General features: G+C 41.4%; 5 protein-coding genes and 1 long non-coding RNA gene across 6 annotated transcripts; 4 read left to right on the top strand and 2 right to left on the bottom strand.

Moving 5' to 3' along the window:
- Nucleotides 1-2,352: 2,352 nt before the first annotated feature.
- On the top strand, nucleotides 2,353-3,975 carry LOC129739109 (putative transferase CAF17 homolog, mitochondrial). The gene is made up of 2 exons (XM_055730509.1): nucleotides 2,353-3,532; nucleotides 3,761-3,975. Exon 1 carries the CDS (start codon nucleotides 2,490-2,492, stop codon nucleotides 3,507-3,509), a length of 1,020 nt encoding a protein of 339 aa, XP_055586484.1. The 5' UTR covers nucleotides 2,353-2,489; the 3' UTR covers nucleotides 3,510-3,532; nucleotides 3,761-3,975.
- Nucleotides 3,976-5,526: 1,551 nt separating this feature from the next.
- LOC129739110 (protein SEC13 homolog) lies at nucleotides 5,527-6,664 on the bottom strand. Its single transcript, XM_055730510.1, has one exon. The coding sequence runs from the start codon at nucleotides 6,563-6,565 to the stop codon at nucleotides 5,591-5,593; it is 975 nt and encodes a 324-aa protein (XP_055586485.1). The 5' UTR covers nucleotides 6,566-6,664; the 3' UTR covers nucleotides 5,527-5,590.
- Nucleotides 6,665-7,690: 1,026 nt separating this feature from the next.
- On the top strand, nucleotides 7,691-9,916 carry LOC129737773 (uncharacterized). Its single transcript, XM_055728937.1, has one exon. The coding sequence runs from the start codon at nucleotides 7,691-7,693 to the stop codon at nucleotides 9,914-9,916; it is 2,226 nt and encodes a 741-aa protein (XP_055584912.1).
- A 145-nt stretch (nucleotides 9,917-10,061) lies between these two features.
- LOC129737772 (uncharacterized protein K02A2.6-like) lies at nucleotides 10,062-14,378 on the bottom strand. The gene has a single exon (XM_055728936.1). It carries the CDS (start codon nucleotides 14,376-14,378, stop codon nucleotides 10,062-10,064), a length of 4,317 nt encoding a protein of 1,438 aa, XP_055584911.1.
- Nucleotides 14,379-15,199: 821 nt separating this feature from the next.
- Nucleotides 15,200-18,049, top strand: LOC129737771 (uncharacterized). Its single transcript, XM_055728935.1, has one exon. It carries the CDS (start codon nucleotides 15,200-15,202, stop codon nucleotides 18,047-18,049), a length of 2,850 nt encoding a protein of 949 aa, XP_055584910.1.
- Nucleotides 18,050-18,384: 335 nt separating this feature from the next.
- Nucleotides 18,385-19,368, top strand: LOC129740470 (uncharacterized). Its single transcript, XR_008736253.1, has 3 exons — nucleotides 18,385-18,640; nucleotides 18,709-18,919; nucleotides 18,999-19,368. It is a non-coding gene; the product is annotated as an uncharacterized LOC129740470 (long non-coding RNA).
- Nucleotides 19,369-21,238: the final 1,870 nt, after the last annotated feature.

Below are 21,238 nucleotides of genomic sequence, written 5' to 3'. Positions count from 1 at the left end.
CTATGAAAAAAACATAATCATACATGAGCATAGTATTTTCGACAACACAAGTGAAGATGTGTCAGCCCAACAAACATTTTTTGCTGAACAACCGCTGAAACATTGTTTAGTTCTAATTTTAAATCAGCTATCTTGCTGAAAGAAGGCAACCCAAATTCAGAGAGAAGCTGCTGTTCAGCCCTTAAACATCGAGATCTGGAGAAATTAATCAGCGAAGATGACATGAAACCACATGAAACGTCAATTGACGGAGCAACAAAAAAAAGACAAAAAGAATGTTGACGGATGTATGTCCGATGTTTGCCAGCTAATTTTCCCCTCCCGTGTTATTTTTTCTTCATTTGAACTTGTCTCGAACTTTGAACCTACGACTTGTTGGTCTCATGCCGCAGAAGGCAGAACCAACCATGCATTCTGCGAAGGAACAGAAAAGTGTCGCTCTTAAGCGACCAAAATATTTCTCAACCAAGGTCAATTTCATATGAAGAAATTGAAATTGCTACGAGAATAAAATGTTAATTTCCCGGCAAGGCCATTTCAACATGCAAAATGAGAAATTTCGAATCATTAGACGATTCAAAAGATAATTATTTTGATTCGTCATGAATAACAAAAAGTTTGGTATCGCTGAAAGACGCTTTCGAAGCTACCCTTGTACAGCTGACGGCTGTCAAATTTGAAGGTGTCAAAAATGGTTGGACAAAGGCTGAACGAGTTATTCTTCAGTCAATTTTCCCCTACTTTCTATTGGCTGAAATAAAACTTCCTTATATGCTGAAACAGCGCTGAAATATTTCTTTCTTCAGCCAGAAAGCTGAAACAGCAATCAGCACCTCAAAACAGCATACGATCAGAGAATTGGCGTTTTTAATCAGCAAAAATGTTTGTTGGGAGCATTACCATGCGCATAGTAATTTCAGGAACACGAATCGTGCAATATCAAAATATCATGCGCATGGTAATTAGGACAAGATAAAAATACTATGAGCTGTCAAAGTTAGCATAGTAGAAAATACTATGTCATAGTATTTTTGCCCAGATTTGTGGTGGAAAATACTAAATCATGGTTGAAAATACTAAATCGTGGACGTAGTAAAATTATCATGACGCTGTATTTGAAAATCTCATGTAATTTTTTTCCGTGTAGCATTTACGTGCACACGCTAGAAACAATTAAACCATTTATTATTCAAAAATAACCATTTTTGACCTTTTCCCGGGAAATGCCATTTTATGAGTTCTCCATGAGAACCCATAAAATGACTTTTCGGGGAGAAGTAGGAATATGGTTATTTTTTAAACGTAAGAAACAAGAGCAGAGAAGTTGAAAAATGGTTATTTTTCAAACTAAATTCGAATTTTTACCAAAATAGTTATTTTTCGATTCAGTTGCATCTGAAATTGAAAAATCATGGTTTTTTAACATCCAGTAATTTATATTTTTAACCAGATTGTGTTTTATAAGTGTGAAAAAGTGTTTTAAATTAATTTTTATGGCACATTTTGTAGAAGTCCCATGTATCTCTGGCCACGACAGTCATTCCTCCGATGATTAGCTAAACCACCTCCTCCTCCCCGATTCGGGCCACTTCATCCTCGATCCCCCATCGTCTCCTGTGTTACAATCCCCCCTGGAATAGGGCTTCTGCTGCTGCTGGTCTTGATGCGATCTGATCATCTTATTCTGCTGATGGCCCTGTGGCAATAATTGACCCATCATTTGAATATTCGCGTCCCGCATTCCCTGCGACTCGCTAGCATCTGGTTGAACATTTTTAAAGCAACCACCAGCTGCAGGCTGTTAGTGCGGGCCCCGCCGATATTCAAAGACAGCTTTTTTTACCTACCGACAGCAAACGAACGAATCCACTGGTTCCTCAACGGCCGGTGTTTTAACGACAGTTCGATCCGATTCAGTTTTCCGGAAGGAAAATGGCCATACCAACTTCTTTAAATTCCGGATGATCGTAGGACCCTCAATTTCAGCATCCTATTGGGGAAGAAACAATTCACAAATTCAATTTCCAGTATCTAGCATATTATATTTATTGAATACTTACCTTCAGCAGAGAATGTTTGCCGTATAATTCCATTTTCACATCAGATTATCCACACCCTGATGCAAAAAGCCAATAATTTCCAAAATGGCGATGAAGAAATACCAATTTTATCAACCATTTTGTGGTTAACGCTCGAGAACTGCCGAAATGGTTAAAATTCTTTCTAGAAATATAATTGAAAAATATCCAAATTGGCGGTTTTGAAGCAAAATCCGTAAAATGGTTATTTAAGAATCATAAATGGTTCTAAAAAAATGAGCGTGTGAAAATCATTTGGAGAAAAATTATGAAGTTTTTCACGTAGCCGCTACGAGCAGATTATTTTGGGTGCACCAGAAGAGAAGAAGAAAAAAAGTGAAAATCATTTAATTTTCTAAATTGTAATTTGTAATTTATTGTAAATTTTACTATTTTTCTCTCTAATTGACGATGTTACTGAGGCCAAAGAAGCTTGGAGGTATAGTTTTAAATCGTGTTTGCAATTCATTCAACTCAAACTATGGCACTCAATCAAAGCCACCGTCAATGGTGTTAGAACGATTGAATTCTCGGGTTTTAATCGGCGTACATGGTGAAGATGCTTCCGTTTTCCTTCAAGGACTTATCACGAATGACATGAACCATTTCGAGCACAGAACTGCGTCGATCTATGCTCATCTTTTGAACACTTCTGGGCGAGTATTATTCGACTCGTTGATTTACAAGTCGTCGGAAGATAACAGAAACTTTTTAGTAGAATGTGACACGGAAGCAGTTGACAAAGTCCGGAAACATTTACGTATATTCAGAGTCCGGAAAAAAGTAGACATTTCAGATGTTGATAAAAAAGTATGGGTGATGTTCTCATCAATATCTAATGGCTGTACGGTCCCTGCAGATGATACGCAACCAAAGCTATTCAAGCTGTTCAAAGATGCTAGGTTGTCCGATCTAGGGTATAGAATAATAACGGATAGTGTAACAACATCTTCTCAAATACAGTCTGCTTTTTCGGTTGGTTTCCACTTTGAAAATGATGCGATTTCGTACAAAGAGCATCGTTATAAGCTAGGAATACCAGAGGGAATCAAAGAACTTCCGTTGACTAAATGTTTCCCACTCGAAAGTAACTGTGATTATATGCATGGAGTCAGTTTTCACAAAGGGTGTTACATTGGCCAGGAACTAACAGCAAGAACTTACCACACGGGAACAACTCGCAAACGCATAATGCCATTATTTTTCAAAGAATCAGTCCCGGATTTACCCGAAAATGCTTCGATCGAAAACTCAGAAGGGCAATTAGTAGGGAAATTAAAAGGTGTCAAAAGATTACATGGATTGGGTTTACTGCGCTTAGAACATGTGCTCCCAAGTTATCCAACTTTGATCGTGGATGGCAAATATTCATGCCAGACTCAACGTCCTAAGTGGTGGCCAAAGGAGCATACAAAATCGACACAACATTAAATCCACAATTCTGTTCACAAAAGGTACGTTGTTTTGTGGCTTTAAAACCATTGACCTAAGTTAGGCTGTATTTTGTGGTTGAATGCAGAATTGTAGTTAAGAAAGAATGTAAAAAAAATAAAATTAATAAACTGGCGTACTAACTTCACGAAGTGATTCAAGCTTTTTATCAAGAGAGAAATTGTATTAAATTTACTTCAACATAATTTCCATAATATCCGAATCAAGAACACTTATTTTTCTCTTTTCAGAATGTGTCCTGAAGATCAAAACAAGGATGGATCTTCGAAATTTTTTCGATGTTCTATTTGTGATTTGTCTGAAATGTACGATCACTACGGAAAACAAAAACCCCATCTGAATAACTTGCGATTTGAAGAAGACTGTTTCCTAATGAGCGACCCTTTCGTGCCTCCACCAGCACTGCAGCAATCCGCTTCGGTAGAATATTTCATACTTCTGGGAAGCAAGTGCTGCAAGTGCAAAGCTGCCGTGTGCTGCAGTAGCAAATGTAGTATGTTTTATGCCAAAACGCATTGCAGGAATTGTTGTCTTAATTTTGTGGACAGTTTTCCTTCAGAGATTCAAAGTAAAATAAAAAAGCAATTCAAAACCTAGTTTTTTTTTTCTAATTCTTATGATCTTTGAATGTAAAATTTATATTATTTAATAACGAATGTTGTAATAATCATTGGACTGATAGGTTTCCAGGCATGGTATTGAAACGTGAAACTAAGATACCATCATGTCACCATCTACCGCCCAGTTAAGCGGTTTTTCAAGTTCAAACATGTGTAATAAATAAAACGACGGCAGATTTTTATTCGCTTTCTTTTCCAATACATCTCAAAACTGCTCTACTTTAAAAAAAAAATTAGTGGAATGCGAAAAATGAACGCTTTTAAAAATAATTAACTAAACGTTGAGGTGTTCAACTGGCCCTATTACCGCCCACTCGACTTTTTCGGGTATCGATAATGTTTTCTTAAGGAAAAACTATCTAACAACACGGAAACTATTCTTTTTAATATTGTCCATGTAACGAGCTGTCAAACCATATTTTGGATCTTGAGAGAATACATTTTGTGAAATCTTTCCCGCAAATTTTGTACAAATTTTAACAAAGTACGTTGACTGACTCAAGTAATCGGTTACTTTCAGCGATAAAACATCATTTTCTAACGTAATCAAACTAAAATGCTTCTTACAATTTACACTTTTGACACAATACATGCGTTAAAAACAAAGAAATTGTGCGTGACCGGTAATTAGGAACCCATACTTTTATTTATACACCAATTACCGCCCATCACTAAACGCTTCAAAAAACAACAACTATTGAAAAAATCGAAAATTTTCCGATGCAAATCTATTCTACAAAAATCAAACTATCGTTTCAAGTCGATTGTAGGACAAATAGGTACTATTTAGTAAACAAAACCCCTTTTTTCCCTAGGAGCACAGTTATGCTTAGTTCGCTAACAGGCGTCGAATTCAATAATTTGACCGGAAACGAAAAACCAAATATTTTATTTCTGGCTATAGTTAGCATAATTAAGTGATGATTTTTCAGTGAAATGGTCGAACAATGATGCCGACACAGAACACAGGTCTTATTTTTGGAGAAAAAAATCCAGTTACACACAAAAGGGTGATTTTGGGCGGTAAATGGTGTCTGGGCGGTGAATGGTGACTTGATGGTATCAACAGATTTGTCGTGAATTTGTAATTTTATTAACTTTAACGGAGCCTTTCGGTTACAATTTGTTCAGGTTAAGGAAATCACTTGTGTAACAAAACGCGTGGAATGTTAATAAATGTTTTGATATGTGAATGTAATCTGAATTAAAAAAACACCTATTTTTAATATGAAACCTCTGGGGATTAGTTCCGAGTGAGTAAATATAAACTAAATCCGGAATGAATTTAAATAATTCCCTTCTTACATGGCAAATGAATGTATACTTAATCAACTAATAGAAGAAATTAAAGACTTATTTTGGGTACTGACACTATATAATGTGTAAAATACTTTATTATTGGATCTTTCTTTAAAGTTATATCATGAACAGATTTAATGATTACAGAGTTCGTTGCTCAGGAACAAACGCACCCTGAGGCTGATGTGATTGAACCGATCCGGCATTTGTGTCTTCGCTAATACAGTTCCATTGACCTTCGTTGTTTTCACGCCATAGGCTTATTTTGTTGTCTCCACCGGATACGGCTAGGATATTACCTGTCAAAGACCAGCTCACATTCCAGACAACATCATCGAAGCTGTTGAGAATAGTCGATTGCCAGTTTTGTAAATCATCACTGCTCCAAATGATAACCCGACGATCTTGAGAGCAGCTTGCAATCTGGTGTCTAGGCAAACCTACATTGGGAGCCCAGGCCACATCTCGAACCCAATCGGAATGCAATTCGAGACGTTTTTCTTCATCCCAACGGTCACCATCTTCTATCCAAATTTTAACTGAATTATCGCAACCTCCACTGACTAAACGTTTAACGGCCAAGTTAGCTTTGCTGGTTCGTTGGTCGAACGCCGGTTCCGGTGCCGTTGACGGACACCAGCTTACAGTATTGCACCCTATGCTGTGAGCATTGGGAATCTTCTTGGAATCCCATGTTCCTGCCTCGATATTAGCGGTGAGAATCGAAACAGAACCATCTGAACTTCCACAGGCTAAAATAAGTCCATACTCTGGCGGAGCCCAAGCTACAGAATTCACTGATGAATCATGGTTACTGTATTCAAACCACTTAGTCCAATCGCCAGGGCCAGCTTCTTTCCAAATTATGACTTTACGGTCGTATGAACAGGATGCAAGAATATTGCCATATCGCGGATGAGCCCATGCTACCTGCCAAACTGGTCCTCCATGTCCTTTCAAATCCGCCGCCAGGGATTGAGCCCCACTTTTAATATCGAAAATTTTTACAGAATTGTCCGACGAACATGTTGCTAATCTAAGTCCAAAATAATCCACCTCGGCACCGTGGATCATATCTTCATGACCGGTATCTATTGTGTTCAGTATAGAAACCATTTTCAAGCTCTTCAGCGCACTTTAAATGCAATTTCAGAATTAATACGCAAGCACTAAAAGATAGCGATTATTTGACGTGGAAGAGAAATATATTCCTACACGCTCGTTTTGATTAAACCATTTAGGGTTAAAAAATAACCATTTTATGGCTTAAGCCCAAAAACTACTTGTTTAGTTATAAGAAAAGTGCTCGAAAATTATTTGTAACGCTTGTGTTTGATCCTTCGTTTTTAGTACTAAGCAATCGTTAATGTCATGTTTTGCCTGTAAAGTTACTTTCTTGAGAGCTTTTTAACTTTCCTCAATATAGTCTCTTCGCAAATTCCAACCGAGCAAGTTACTTCTCTCCTGTTTTAATAAAGTGGTTCAATCAATAAAAGTGTCCTCAGTTTTCATCAAATTGTGACCGTTTATGTAAAAATTGACTTTGTGAAATCGAAGAATTGAGAAATTTCGGCTAGCCACCAACCTGACCTTACATTTTTTGGTGCCGTGACCAGGATTGGTGGCGCCATTTCTCCAAGCGAAGCTTTCTCATCATCTTCGCGCCATTTCGTGTCGCTGTACAAATAAAAGAAGCTGCGAACAAAGGTGTTCGATTGAATTGATCAAGGCCTATTCAATTTGTGACGCGGTTAGTACCTGTCCAATAATTTGGCGCAATTCATCAGGTACCCTTAAGAGATTATCTTTTTTACATCCACACCGAGGAATCCACCTAGACGACCACACGATCCACAAAACTCACTCCCATCCGAAGGACCTAAATGTAGCTGCTGTTTCCGAATTGTATTTACAAGGCCTAATCAAGCCTTGGTACAGGTTAGTACCATTCCATTAAGCTACCGTTTCGAAATCAGGGCTACCTGGTCTTCCTTTCTTAGGAACTTCCCACTTACTTGGCCATACACATTGAGGAAATCACCTAGTCGTCCACCAGTAAACCATCACCACCTTACGCAGGCCTATCAGCATCACCACCTTACCAAGCAAATTTACAAGGCATTTTCAAGCCTTGGTACAGGTTAGTACCAGTCCAATCGTTTATCGAGTCAAAATCAGGCCTACCTGGTCTTCCTTTCGCAGAATCATCCTTCATTATCCTCGCACCACCGTACATCAGCAATGGACGACGCTAAGAAGATCGATTTGCTGCTCATACGGCGTGATACCTTGCTGGCTCAGCTAGATCGGGCCGAAAAGTTCATCGAAAACTATATCATCGAACGGGATTCGCTCGAGGTACCCATTAGGTTGCAAAACATCGACGTCCTATGGAATAACTTGGAAGCAGTTCAAATCGAGCTGGAGGCGCTACAGACAACTGGTGAAGGTAAAGTGGTAAATTTAAATTGCCGTGAATCATTTGAGCCTAGGTTGTTCCGAATTAAAGGTAATTTAACGTCAATGTTGCCTCCTCCCATCTCTATGAGCCGCAGCCCTGATCACTCGATCAATTGTCCACCATCCACTTTGCAAGGCCTCCGTTTGCCTACGATCTCCTTGCCTGAATTTAACGGTGATTATAATCAATGGCTGAGTTTCCATGACACTTTCCTCGCTCTGATACACAACAATCGTGATCTTCCTTCAGTTCAGAAATTCCACTACCTGCGGGCATCACTGAAAGAAGAAGCCTACCAACTAATTGAGTCAATCCACATCAGCTCTGATAACTATGAAATCGCCTGGCAATCACTGATAAGTAGGTACTCTAACGAATATCTTCTGAAGAAACGTCATCTTCAGGCTCTTCTCGACATCCCTAGGATGGGAAAGGAAACGGCAGCTTCACTTCATACTACCGTTGATGAATTTGAAAGACATGTCAAAATACTAGCACAAATGAAAGAGCCCGTTGATTCCTGGAGTACCATACTTGAACATCTTTTGTGTACGCGATTACACGACGAAACTTTGAAGCTGTGGGAGGATCATGCTGCTAATGTTGCCGATCAAAGTTTCAACTGCCTTCTAGGATTTCTTCATAAGAGAGTGCGCGTATTGGAATCGATTTCAGTCAATCATAACACACATCCCCAACCTACTGCTGCCAACTCAACCGATAATAGTCATCGAAGAGCTCAACCATTTAGATTTTCCACTCATTCCACGACTGCTGAAGCCCGTTATTCGAAATGCTATGCTTGTGAGGGAACTCATCCGTTAATCCATTGTCCCACGTTCGAGGCCCTTGGTCTGCAAGAAAGAATCCAAATTGTCAGTTCCAAGGGATTATGCTTTAATTGTTTTCGTCACGACCATCTGGCGAGAAATTGTAGCTCCGCCTATCGCTGTAGATTGTGCCAAAGACACCACCATACCATGCTCCATCCCGAAACGAACCCAAATGTACAGGTATCCCAACGTCAACCACATTCGAATCGCCCTAATGCATCAGTGCACTTTACCCAAGCGGAAGCAACCGGTCCATTATTTGAACAGGAATCTCTACACACGATGATGAATATTTCCAATTCTCCTCCTAGAAAATTGATGAGTAGTAATGTCAACACAGAAGCATGCTGCATGCTTATGCCAACCGTTATTCTTAAAATCGTTGATGCTTTTGGAAAGGAACACTTCGCACGTGCTCTGTTAGATTCTGCTTCACAGCCAAATTTGATTTCTGACCAACTAGCCCAGCTATTGCGGCTGCCTCGAATCAGAACTGACGTCATTATTCATGGCATCGGCCCAAAAGCCCAGAGAACTACCGAATCTGTATCAACGGAGATTCGTTCTAGGAACAACTCCTTCATCAGAACTGTTAATTTTCTCGTACTCAAAAAACTTACCGTACAATTACCTGCCCACACCATTAATACTGAAGGCTGGAAGATTCCTAGAAATATAACATTCGCAGATCCAACTTTTGACCTCGCCGGCAAAATCGACATGATTATTGGTCTGGAACATTTCTTCCATTGCTTCAACTCCGCCCAACGTATTTCCTTATCTGAAAATTTGCCGCAGCTTGTTGATAGCGTTTTTGGTTGGCTTGTTACTGGAGGAAAACACACAGATGAAACGAATTCTACTTCTTGTACGGTAGTTGCTATTTCTTTAGTTAGCCTACAAGACAAATTAGAAAAGTTTTGGAAATTAGAAGAGCTGCCGGAAAGAATGGATTGGTCATTCGATGAATGCCAGTGCGAAGCTCACTTCAAAAGCACAGTGAATAGAACAAAGACCGGAAGATATGTCGTACGTTATCCGAAGAAAAGCTCGTTCGACGATCTGATGGGCGAAACCAAAACCGCTGCTCTGCGAAGATTTCAACTATTGGAGCAAAAACTAGATGTTTTATTATCTCGAAGTAATAACGTAATAAGACAAACTATGGTGTAACAGTACTTTATTGAACGATCTTACATCGGTGACGGACAGTATAAAACTGATGCTCGTAGTTGTAAGGATAGAGCGTGAGAGTTTGTTGTAGCTAACATAGGGTGTTTCTAAATACTGTAACATCCTCCCTACTCTAAGAAAATTGTTATTCAAATGTTACTTCAAAGTCCTTGAATCTATCCGGAATGCGTATTTCACGTTTCGGTCTTCCTGCACCTGCTTCATTCGGAACCTGATTTTGAGTTTGTTGTGTTGATCGTGTATGTTTTGAAGTGGGCGTCGGCCGGGTGCGCGACGCTGCTGATGTTGATGTCGACGGATTGGAATCGATCGAAGCAAGCTGTGTTGTTGTGTTTTCCTCCTTCCAATTGTTCGGTTGTTCAGTTTCTCGGACGTGTACTTGATTCGGGCTTGAAGAACTTGTTTCAGGAATGGCCAAAGTTTGATCGAGGTTCGAGGTATCGGGTTCATTACGTGGCTTAAGATGTACGAGGCTACGACGATAATCCACTCCATCAACGTTGACTACATAGGACCGCTCACTCAAACGATTGGCAATTGTTCCAGCGGACCATTGCTTAGAAGTTTCTGGATGCAACTGGGTGTATACTGGCGAACCAACTTGGAGATCAGGTAATTTACGAGTTTTTCTATCATAATGTCGTTTGTATGATTTACGGTTTTCTTCTATAGCTTCAGGTACCTTTTCTACCACCTTTGGGAGCAATTTTGCGGTCGATGTTGGTACTCCAGATCGGGTTGAGCGTGAAAATAAGCGAGATGCAGGACTGGAACCAATCTTATTCGGAATGTTCCTCCAATGAAGAAGTGCGTACCAGTAGTCAGTGCCAGTTTCTTCCGCTTTCTTGAGCAAACGTTTTGCTATTTTCACAGCCGCTTCTGATTTACCATTCGCTTGTTGGTGATGTGGTGCTGAAGTTATCAACTCGAAATCCCATTCTTTAGAAAACTGGACCATTTTCACGTTCGAAAAGTTTGTGGCGTTATCACTAAGGACTCGTTGCGGTTTACCATGACGAGCAAAATTTTGCTTGCAGATGCTGATTACTGATTCAGGAGTCAAGTCTTTCAGTAGATCCAGTTCAAAAAAGTCAGAGTAATGGTCTACGGTGACTAGGAACTTACGTTTGATGCCATTATATTCTGCTTGGAACACATCCATGGACACTAGCTGGAAAGGATACACTGGTATGCAGTGGGTCATCATCGTAGGATTCGGTTGCGAGGCGGCATATTTGGCACAGGTGACGCACTGCTTGACGACATCTTTGATCTGCGATGACATACCCGGCCAGAAGATGTTTGCTCTAGCCAGCTTGAGTGTTGATTCGATTCCATTGTGGCTTATGTGACAGCAGTCTACAAGTTTACGTCGTAGTACATGTGGTATCACTATTCGGTCTCCGCGAAACACTAAACCATCTTGAGTAGATAGCTCGTCACGGAAATTGAAATAAATCTTAACGCTGTCGGGTACACGATCGGCCGTCACAGGCCAACCGTGCTGTACGTATCCAATGATCAGTTGCATTGACTGGTCCTTGTTGGTCTCGGTTTTTATTTCCTCCAAGCGACTATCCGAAACTCCTAGAAACTTACTCAACTGCAGTTGTTCAACTTCGTTGGATACTTTGTAGATTTCACGTTTTTCAAAGAACTCTTCGGGGTTCTGCTCATTAAGTGGTGCGCGAGACAGAGCGTCAGCAACGACGTTCTCCTTGCCGGTTACAAACTCTATGGACAGTCTGTAGCGCTGGAGATTGAGCAGCATATGTTGAAGACGTCGCGGAGCAGAGAGTAGAGGCTTTTGGAACAAATTAATAAGCGGCTTGTGGTCTGTTTTGATAACGGTCTTGGGATTGCCAACGATCAATTGGTCGAATCGAGTGCACGCAAATAAAATGGCCAGCAGCTCCTTCTCAATCTGTGCGTAGTTCCGTTCCGTTTGGGTAAGCGTTCTCGATGCATACGCCAGTACTCCATCCATCTGGTAAACAACTGCACCCAAACCAAAACAACTGGCATCGCACTCAATGGTAAGTGGCTCGTTCATGTTGTAGTACCGAAGAGTGCCCACATCTGCAACAAGCGCCTTCACTCGACGAAACTCTTCTTCTTCGGTCGATGTCCATTGCCATGGCACCGATTCTAGGATTAACTTGCGGAGATTGGTGAGATTAGCACTAAGATTTTTCAAGAAACGGCTCAGGTAATTGACCATACCTATGAAGCGATGGACCTCCTTGCGATTTGTTGGTGTGGGAAAGTTTTGGATCGTAGCTATCTTACTTTCGTCTGGCTTTATTCCTTCATCCGTCAGCACATGACCGTAGAACTTAACTGACGTCTGACAGAGTTTGAGCTTGGATTTGTTCAATTTCACATTGTGCTCTGCCAAACGATTTAAAAGTGTTTCCAAACAGCGGTTATGGTTGATCAGAGCCTCTTCCAATGTGTCGCCGGTTCCATAGACAAGCAAGTCATCCGCTATGCACTCAACTCCATTTAGTCCTTGAATTACTTCCTGTAGACGCATTTGAAATATTTCAGGAGCGGGTGCTATTCCAAATGGTAGGCGGGTCCAGCGATAGCGACCGAACGGGGTCCAGAACGTGGTAAGTTTGCTGCTGGGCTCATCTAATACCACATGCCAAAAACCTTTTTTAGCGTCGACAGTCGAAAATATTTTCGCCTTCCCCAATTCTGGAAGTATTTCGTCCAGCGTAACGAATTGGAGATTTGGACGCTTCAAAGCCTTATTCAACGGAATGGGGTCCAAACATATTCTGATACTAGGGTTTTCGGGGCTACCACGCTGTACAATAACTATGTTGCTTACCCATTCTGTGTGTTTCAGCTCTTTCACTATCAGGCCATCCTTCTCGAGAGATTCCAACTCCTTCTTCAGCTTGTCTCGCATAGCAATTGGCACTCTACGGGGTGGTTGAATTGAAGGTGCAATGCTCCTATCCACTTCTAGGGAAACGGTTCCAGCTAATTTCCCATACCCATTGAAAATATCATTATGAGCCTCAATAATTCTGGATGCTTGGACTCTGTAGACATTTAACAGCTTCCGGGAAGTGTCGGTCGACTTGGGTGCGATGAACGATACTTCTTTACAAAATCTCACGAAACCCAGAATACGGCACGCTTTCGCCGATAGCAACGGACAGTGGTCACCCTCTACAACTTGAAGTACCAACTTGTATTTCTTATTTCTGCGGCGACATGGTATCTTTACTTCTCCAAGAACTTTAATTGGATTGCCTCCGAAACTTTGCAGACGGTATCTTGACGGAAACAATGACGGATTTGACTGCCCAGACAGTTTGGCTAAACATTGTTGACCAACTAGACTCGTGCTAGCTCCTGTATCCAATTCGCATTTCACTGATTTCCAAACACTACCGAACTTTAGAGCGAGATCCGCAGATACGCTACCACCACTTTCAGAGTTATCCACTATTTTTCCAATTACATATTCTTCATCACTTTCACTTGAAGTGTGGTTTGATGATTCGTCCTCCGATTCACTTGCACTATTTTCTTTTATTATTTCCTTCACTTTCTTCGGTTTTTTATAGCTGGAACTCTGGCGTTTGCTGCAGACTTTCTCGTAATGGTTTTTTCCTTTACAGAGACGGCACCTTTTCCCCAAAGCTGGGCACGAGCCTTTGAAGAACTCATGTCGGTCACCACAAAATTTGCAGATGGGAGTTTTCTTCACCGGTCTTGAAACTTTTTTTACATCACTGGTACTTGGAATCGCCAACTCCACAGATCTCTTTGCTGCTATCTCCTCCGCTCTGCACATGTCAACAGCTTTTGCCAAAGTTATATCGGTGATTGTTAACATTTTAGTACGGAGTTGTGACCACTTATTGGCAGTAACGACTTTATAAGTGATCAGTTCTGTTTCCAATACTCCCAGCCTGGCAGATTTGGCTAGAACCTTCAGGCGAGTCGTATAATCGTCGATGCATTCTCCAGACAACTGCGAAGCTGAGAAAAAGTCCAGACGATCTATGATGACGTTGCGCTTTGCTATGACTTTTTCCTTTATTGCTGCCAGAGCGTTTTCCACCGTTGCTTGTTCTGCTGTTGTTAGCTCGAAATTAAAGTATTTCTTCCTTGCCGGCTCTCCAATAACAGACATGAGGAAGCTCACTTTTTGTTCCTCGGTCACTCCAGGCCATCGGTCCATTCCGACAGCTTTAACGTAGCTAGTCCAACTTTTTTCGAAGAAATCGAAATTCTGCTCCATATCGCCTTCCAGGGTTAGAGCTGCTGGTTGTGGGACCGAAATATTGCCTCCCAGAGAGGGTCCCACAGGTGCAGCAAACTGAGCCGCAGCATTGGACTTTTGTATGCCGACCATCATTTGACCAAACAGCTTGGTCTGGTGCTCCAAAAGTTGAGCGAATTGATTTGGATCCATTGCGACGATCGAATAATCCAAAATGGCTGCCGTAGCCACAAAATTTTCTCAAAACAACTTTTTCACTACGCGACAAAAATTGCAAACGACGTTTTAAAACGCACAAACTGTTTCGAAATGTACACCAAATGTCTTATCAGCAATTAGCCGATTCTTCACTACGCGCAAATTCCAGAAATGTCTTTATTGAGAACTTTCTCGAAAATATTCTTTCACTGCGCGGCGAAAATTACAAATGGCTACCGACAACGAACGAACTGTCCTTAAGCACTTTTCTCGCGATTTCCCAATGACGCCAAGAAATTGTTTTCAGAAGCACACGATGACTTCTGACACCATGTTTTATTATCTCGAAGTAATAACGTAATAAGACAAACTATGGTGTAACAGTACTTTATTGAACGATCTTACATCGGTGACGGACAGTATAAAACTGATGCTCGTAGTTGTAAGGATAGAGCGTGAGAGTTTGTTGTAGCTAACATAGGGTGTTTCTAAATACTGTAACACTAGAAAAAAACCCAAAACTAAAAAATGAATATCATGCGTTTATGGAAGAGTATCTGCGTCTTGGACACATGAAAGAGGTTAACGAAACACGTTCTCCAGGTCGAGTTTGTTATTTGCCGCACCACCCGGTTCTGAAAGAGTCAAGTACTACCACAAAAACGCGTGTTGTTTTCGACGGTTCGACAAAGTCGTCATCTGGTCATTCGCTAAATGATGGCCTTCTCGTTGGCCCTACTATACAGCAGGATTTGATCACTCAAGTAATCCGATTTCGCACTTTTCCTATAGCCTTGATCGCAGACATTGCCAAAATGTACAGGCAGATTCTTGTGCATCCAGACGACACTCGCATGCAAAGAATTCTTTGGCGCTTCAGCCACACTGATCCTATACGAACATACGAATTGCAGACTGTAACTTATGGGTTAGCGCCTTCAGCTTTTCTCGCAACACGCACCTTGCAGCAGCTGGCAGAAGATGAAGGCCATACTTATCCCCGCGGGAAGAATGCACTGCTAAAATGGTTTTATGTCGATGATTGTATCGGAGGTGCTGAGTCCATCGAGGATGCGATTGAGCTTCGTGACGAGCTAGACAAGTTGCTGAGCAAGGGAGGATTTCCTTTACGCAAATACACATCAAACAAAATGGAAGTCCTCAAAGATTTGAAATCCGATCAAATAGGGACCCAGTCCAACTTCGAATTCAGTCCTGAAGAAACCATCAAAACGCTTGGGATAACCTGGGAGCCGGAACCGGACACCTTTCGTTTCGATTACAATACAACTTCTCCAGAGAAAATTACGAAACGTGCCATATTATCAACCATAGCCCAGCTGTTTGATCCTCTCGGGTTAATATCTCCAGTTGTCGTACGAGCAAAAATTTTAATGCAAGATTTATGGTTGGATTCAAGTGGCTGGGATGACCAGGTTCCTCCTAGCATAGAAAAACGGTGGGAAAATTTTAAGATTCAACTTCCTCAACTCTCCAAATATCGAATACCGAGGTATGCCCTCCTTCCGCATTCCACCGTTGAACTACACACCTTTGTTGATGCCTCCGAAGCCGCATACGGAGCATGCACGTATGCTAGGTCCACTGATGCAGCTGGGAATGTCAGAATTGAGTTGCTGGCAGCGAAAAGCCGAGTTGCTCCATTGAAGAAGGTTTCCCTCCCCAGGCTCGAATTATGCGCGGCTGTCAAAGGCGCAGAGTTATACTCGCGCATCATGCAATCCTTGGAGTTCAACCCATCTGCTTCATATTTTTGGACAGATTCGACCGTGACGCTGCAATGGCTAAAATCGCCCCCCAGTACGTGGAAGACATTCATCGCAAACCGAGTTTCTGAAATCCAGAACACAACTCACAATGCAAATTGGAATCATGTTGCTGGAAGCCAGAATCCAGCCGACATGGTATCCAGAGGTGTCTCCGTGGATAATTTTATATCTAATCAGCTGTGGAAAAAGGGACCATCGTGGTTGGCAGAACCACGAATAAGCTGGCCAATATCAGAAACATGTCCGTCCAATATGCCCGAATGTGAACGCCGAGACATGATTGTAGCTGTTATCCGCACTGAAGCTCCCGATCCGCTGTTTACAACATATCCTGTTTTAAAAACGTTAATCAGAACCACCGCTTACTGCATTCGATTTTTCAAAATACTTCAAGCAAATTTTCATAAAAGAGTGGCACCCGATATTAGTAAGCGACCATCGCTAGAGGAAATGAAGCATGCAAAATTAGCATTGATAAGGTGGGCTCAGAGGGAGGCATTCGGGAGAGAAATAGGCGATTTAAAAAAAGGCTCACAATTACCAAAGGCTTCTCAGATCAAGGCTCTTAATCCGTTCATTGATAGCGAGGGGACGATCAGGGTGGGAGGTAGGCTGAGGCATTCGGAACAGTCTTATGAATTCAAACATCCTATATTGCTTCCAAATTTCCACCCTCTTTCGAAGTTGATTGCTCAATTTTACCACTACAAACTGATTCACGGTGGCGGCCAAGTGATGCTGGCTGTGATACGCGAAAAATATTGGCCCATAAATGGACGTCGGCTGGTGAGAAATATTGTTCGAAATTGCTTCCACTGTTCCCGAGCGAATCCCGTTCCAGCACAGCAGCAAACTGGTCAGCTGCCATTCCATCGCACTGCGCCTAGCAGGCCCTTTTCAATTGCGGGAGTTGATTATGCTGGACCTTTATATTTGAAGCCGGTCCACAAACGAGCAGCACCACAGAAGGCCTATGTATGCTTGTTTGTTTGTTTTTCGACGAAAGCTGTTCATATTGAGCTGGTCAGCGATCTCACGACACCAGCCTTTCTCTCAGCACTGCGTAGATTTGTAGGGCGCCGTGGACCACCAGCTCATATCTATTCGGACAACGGGAAAAACTTCGTTGGGGCCAAGAACGAGCTCCATCAAATCTACACTATGTTGCACAGTTCTGCAGAGTCAGGACAGATCGACGAATTCTGCCTCCAGAAGGAAATCGAGTGGCATTTGAACCCTCCTAGAGCACCGCATTTCGGAGGATTGTGGGAGGCTGCAGTAAAAATTGCGAAAAGGCACCTGTACAGGCAGCTAGGAGCCAGTCGACTTTCCTTCGAAGATATGTACAGCATCCTGGTAGAAATTGAAGCAGCAATGAACTCCAGACCACTGACACCGTTGACAGAGGATCCGAATGATCTCACAGCGCTTACACCGGCACATTTTCTCATCGGCACGACGATGAATTCTGTTCCTGAGGTCGACGTTTCGCAGCTGCCAATTTCAAGGCTGGATCACTACCAACGAATGCAAAAGTTATATCAATCGTTCTGGTATCGATGGCGTACAGAATACCTACAGGAGCTTCAAAGGGACACTAAAGTTATCCAGCCTAACAACGAAATTAAACCTGGGAGACTAGTTGTTATTGTTGACGATTTTCTTCCTCCAGTCAAATGGCCTCTCGCACGCATTGTTGACATCAAACCGGGAGTTGACAGACTCTCACGAGTAGTCACTCTTCGCACCGCCAAGGGGTACATCACTAGGCCGATTACCAAAATCTGCCTGTTGCCGCACACGGAAAACCTGAGGAGAGACAATTCAACATCGAACGAATCTGATAATCAACTGATACAGTTCCAGCGTAATTGAATTTTGAAATTAAGAATTCCAAGGTGGCGGCGATGTTTAGTTATAAGAAAAGTGCTCGAAAATTATTTGTAACGCTTGTGTTTGATCCTTCGTTTTTAGTACTAAGCAATCGTTAATGTCATGTTTTGCCTGTAAAGTTACTTTCTTGAGAGCTTTTTAACTTTCCTCAATATAGTCTCTTCGCAAATTCCAACCGAGCAAGTTACTTCTCTCCTGTTTTAATAAAGTGGTTCAATCAATAAAAGTGTCCTCAGTTTTCATCAAATTGTGACCGTTTATGTAAAAATTGACTTTGTGAAATCGAAGAATTGAGAAATTTCGGCTAGCCACCAACCTGACCTTACACTACTAATATGGTTATTTTTCAAGAATTTTTCATTTTTAAATTTTAACCATTTCATTAGTTCTCGAGCATTAACCACAAAATGTTTGGAAAATTTGGTGTTTCTATCGTAGCCATTTTGAAATAATTGATGTGCCTGACAAACGCGTTTTGAAGAAATCCTTTATTCAGTCGAACTTAATCGAGTTCTTCATTAAATCGGTCCTAGTATTGAAAGAACACATCGAATGTATTGGTAATGACAAAAGGTAATCAATTTAATATAAATTATCGCCATATAAATATTCCAACCTAACATTATACAAAAAAATTTCAGACACCGATAAGACGATCGCTTTTGAAATATCAAAATGGAACACCAGAATCATCATCAAGTTGAAGGAGCCGCTTGCTACCGGTTCATCTTCTTCAGCCACAGCCCACAGCGAACGAAAGTTGGAAAAGCATCGACCTCGCACCATCTGGCAGCGGTCCTCGCACAATTTGGAAACATTATCACGAAACAGATAACCCGGATCACACTCCCGGTAAGTTTTAATATTTCTTTAAATAATTTTAAATGTAGACTTCCAAGGATAAAAGGTTGATGAAGTATTTTTGTTTTAGAATTTCTATCATTGCGAGATACTCGACCGTTTTTTCACCATCCTGATGGAGCTGGAACGGGCTGGATTGCTTGGAAAACATCACCCGCCGGTCATAAATTAACCACTCAACCCCTCGTGAACGAACAGTCTGGCGACAGTGATATTTTGGTCGTCTTGGGATCTACAAAATGTCACCAAAGTATACGGGTATGAAATCACCACTTCCGGCGGTGTCCGGCACCGAAGTTATGTTAGTTTTTCATTTTAATTCGGTAGGGATCGTGGGGAGAAATCACTTTTGTTGCTTTTAAAGCTACCGGATATTTCGGCCTTGGCTTAGGCCTTATGCTAGGTTGCAGTTCTTATAATTTTCCTGGTTCCGCTCAATTCCTGTGCTCAAAAATCATCTTCCTATAAATAAAATTTATGTGGCAAATACCACATTAAGAAATAAAATGAACTACTTATTTGAAAACCGTGTTTTCCTTAATTTTGCCGATAATTTTGTAATACGTTCAATCCTGCAGTATTGCTCTTTGAACTACGGTTTAAAAATAACCATTTCCTAACTTCTTCGCTGAACGCCCTTATGTTTAAAAAATAACCATATTCGAACTTCTCCCCGAAAAGTCATTTTATGACTTCTCATGGTGAACTCATAAAATGGCATTTCCCGGGAAAAGGTCAAAAATGGTTATTTTTGAAACATAAATGGTTGAACAATTTCTAGCGTGTACACGCTCATTTAAAAATACCCGATAGGAAATACACCCTACTAGGGTAACGGACTTATTTTGGACCAGAGGATCAATTTTGGACCACCTTGTCTAGCTCTCTTACAAAATAAATAATCATGAAAATGTTCAGCAAACATTGTTGAAGCCCGGGCATTTGATGTAATGCACAATTTTTTTCATTATAAGTTGCTTTATAAGAGAGCAAGACAAGGTGGTCCAAAATAGGTCCCCTGGTCCAAAATAAGTCCGTTACCCTATATAGAGTATTTCCCCTGAGACAGATTGTGGTACCAGAGATGTTAAAATCGCGAGTCTACATACTCGCACTTTGCCCTTCTTTGCAGAACGATTTTATTTCGTTAAACTGAATCTGCAATGATGCTATCTAAAGTTCAACTCGGAAAGCATCAGGAAGTAAGCTTCGGGTAAACTCGGCAGGAGTAAACAGCAATCGGGGGAGAAACATCAGCGAAGCAAACGAACAGTTCAGCGAATTAAAGAAAAAATCGTTTTCGTTCGGCAGCCGAACACATCAATCGGACAACGCATGGGGGCGTGGCTAAAAGTGATAGATACAAGGGAACGGGAAACGAACGAGAGAAGGGTGCGAGGAATGTTAACTCGGTCCGTCGGGCAACGATCGCTCGTGAGCATTCGTGTACGGTAAGCTTCGTTCTGTTGTTTTATTGGTGTGATTTTATTCCTGCGAGGAGGGGAAAACATCAACTCGGAACTGTTCTCTATGTTTTGTGTGCAATCACGTCATGATTGGAACGAAGATAAAATCAATCTGCACACAACAAGTTAAACTCGGAAAAAATCAGCCGAATGATTCTTTCCGAGGCGAGTTTAAACACCGCTGTGTGGTACACGGTAACTCTGTTCTGTATAAAAATCCATACAGTTTCGACAAAAGTGTCTCCACTTGGTTTTAACCAAGGTGGGTATATATTCAGTAGGTGTTCCCGAATAACGAATTCCCGATTCAGCCATTTTGGCTATGTAGGCTATGCAACTATGCGGAACTCATGAAGTTTGTTTACCAACAAACCACAGAAAAGCTGAGCAAAAAATAAACAAACTCATTGAGAGCCCCGCTCACTCCTCGCCTACTTACTGTGAAAGTCGGAGAACCTAGTGTATCTAAGAACCTTGGTTTTAACTTCGGGCACTTTACCCCGGATCGAAAAATCGGCCCAAAATCGGTAGGATTTCGGACCGTTCAACCCGAGAATCGGTTAGAATTCTGACGAGAAATCCAACCGAATTCCGACGAATTCAGTGCCCTGGTGAAACAACTTTCCTGACGACGATAAGTTTTTGCGAGTGAGCTGTCAAAACAACCGGGTCGTTTCAAGACGGAAATCGGTTAGATTTCCTACCAAAATCAGATGGTTTTCCCATCAAAATTTGATGGTTTTCCGATCGAAATCGGACAAAAAATCCGAACGCTTTGCCCTGTTGTTTTTGTTGTTTTTCTGCCCTGATGTCAATTTTTGTTCCGATTCCAAATTTTTTGGAA

The sequence above is a fragment of the Uranotaenia lowii genome, chromosome 1 (assembly GCF_029784155.1).
Source record: "Uranotaenia lowii strain MFRU-FL chromosome 1, ASM2978415v1, whole genome shotgun sequence".
In the NCBI taxonomy this organism is placed as follows: domain Eukaryota; kingdom Metazoa; phylum Arthropoda; class Insecta; order Diptera; family Culicidae; genus Uranotaenia; species Uranotaenia lowii.
Note: the sequence above shows the minus strand (reverse complement) of the source record. Positions and strands in the feature narration are given on the sequence as shown.

What these genes read in the sequence shown, in the direction of transcription:
- LOC129739109 (XM_055730509.1), top strand. Translation starts at nt 2,490, where the DNA reads ATGTTACTGAGGCCAAAGAAGCTTGGAGGTATAGTTTTAAATCGTGTT.
- LOC129739110 (XM_055730510.1), bottom strand. Translation starts at nt 6,565, where the DNA reads ATGGTTTCTATACTGAACACAATAGATACCGGTCATGAAGATATGATC.
- LOC129737773 (XM_055728937.1), top strand. Translation starts at nt 7,691, where the DNA reads ATGGACGACGCTAAGAAGATCGATTTGCTGCTCATACGGCGTGATACC.
- LOC129737772 (XM_055728936.1), bottom strand. Translation starts at nt 14,378, where the DNA reads ATGGATCCAAATCAATTCGCTCAACTTTTGGAGCACCAGACCAAGCTG.
- LOC129737771 (XM_055728935.1), top strand. Translation starts at nt 15,200, where the DNA reads ATGTACAGGCAGATTCTTGTGCATCCAGACGACACTCGCATGCAAAGA.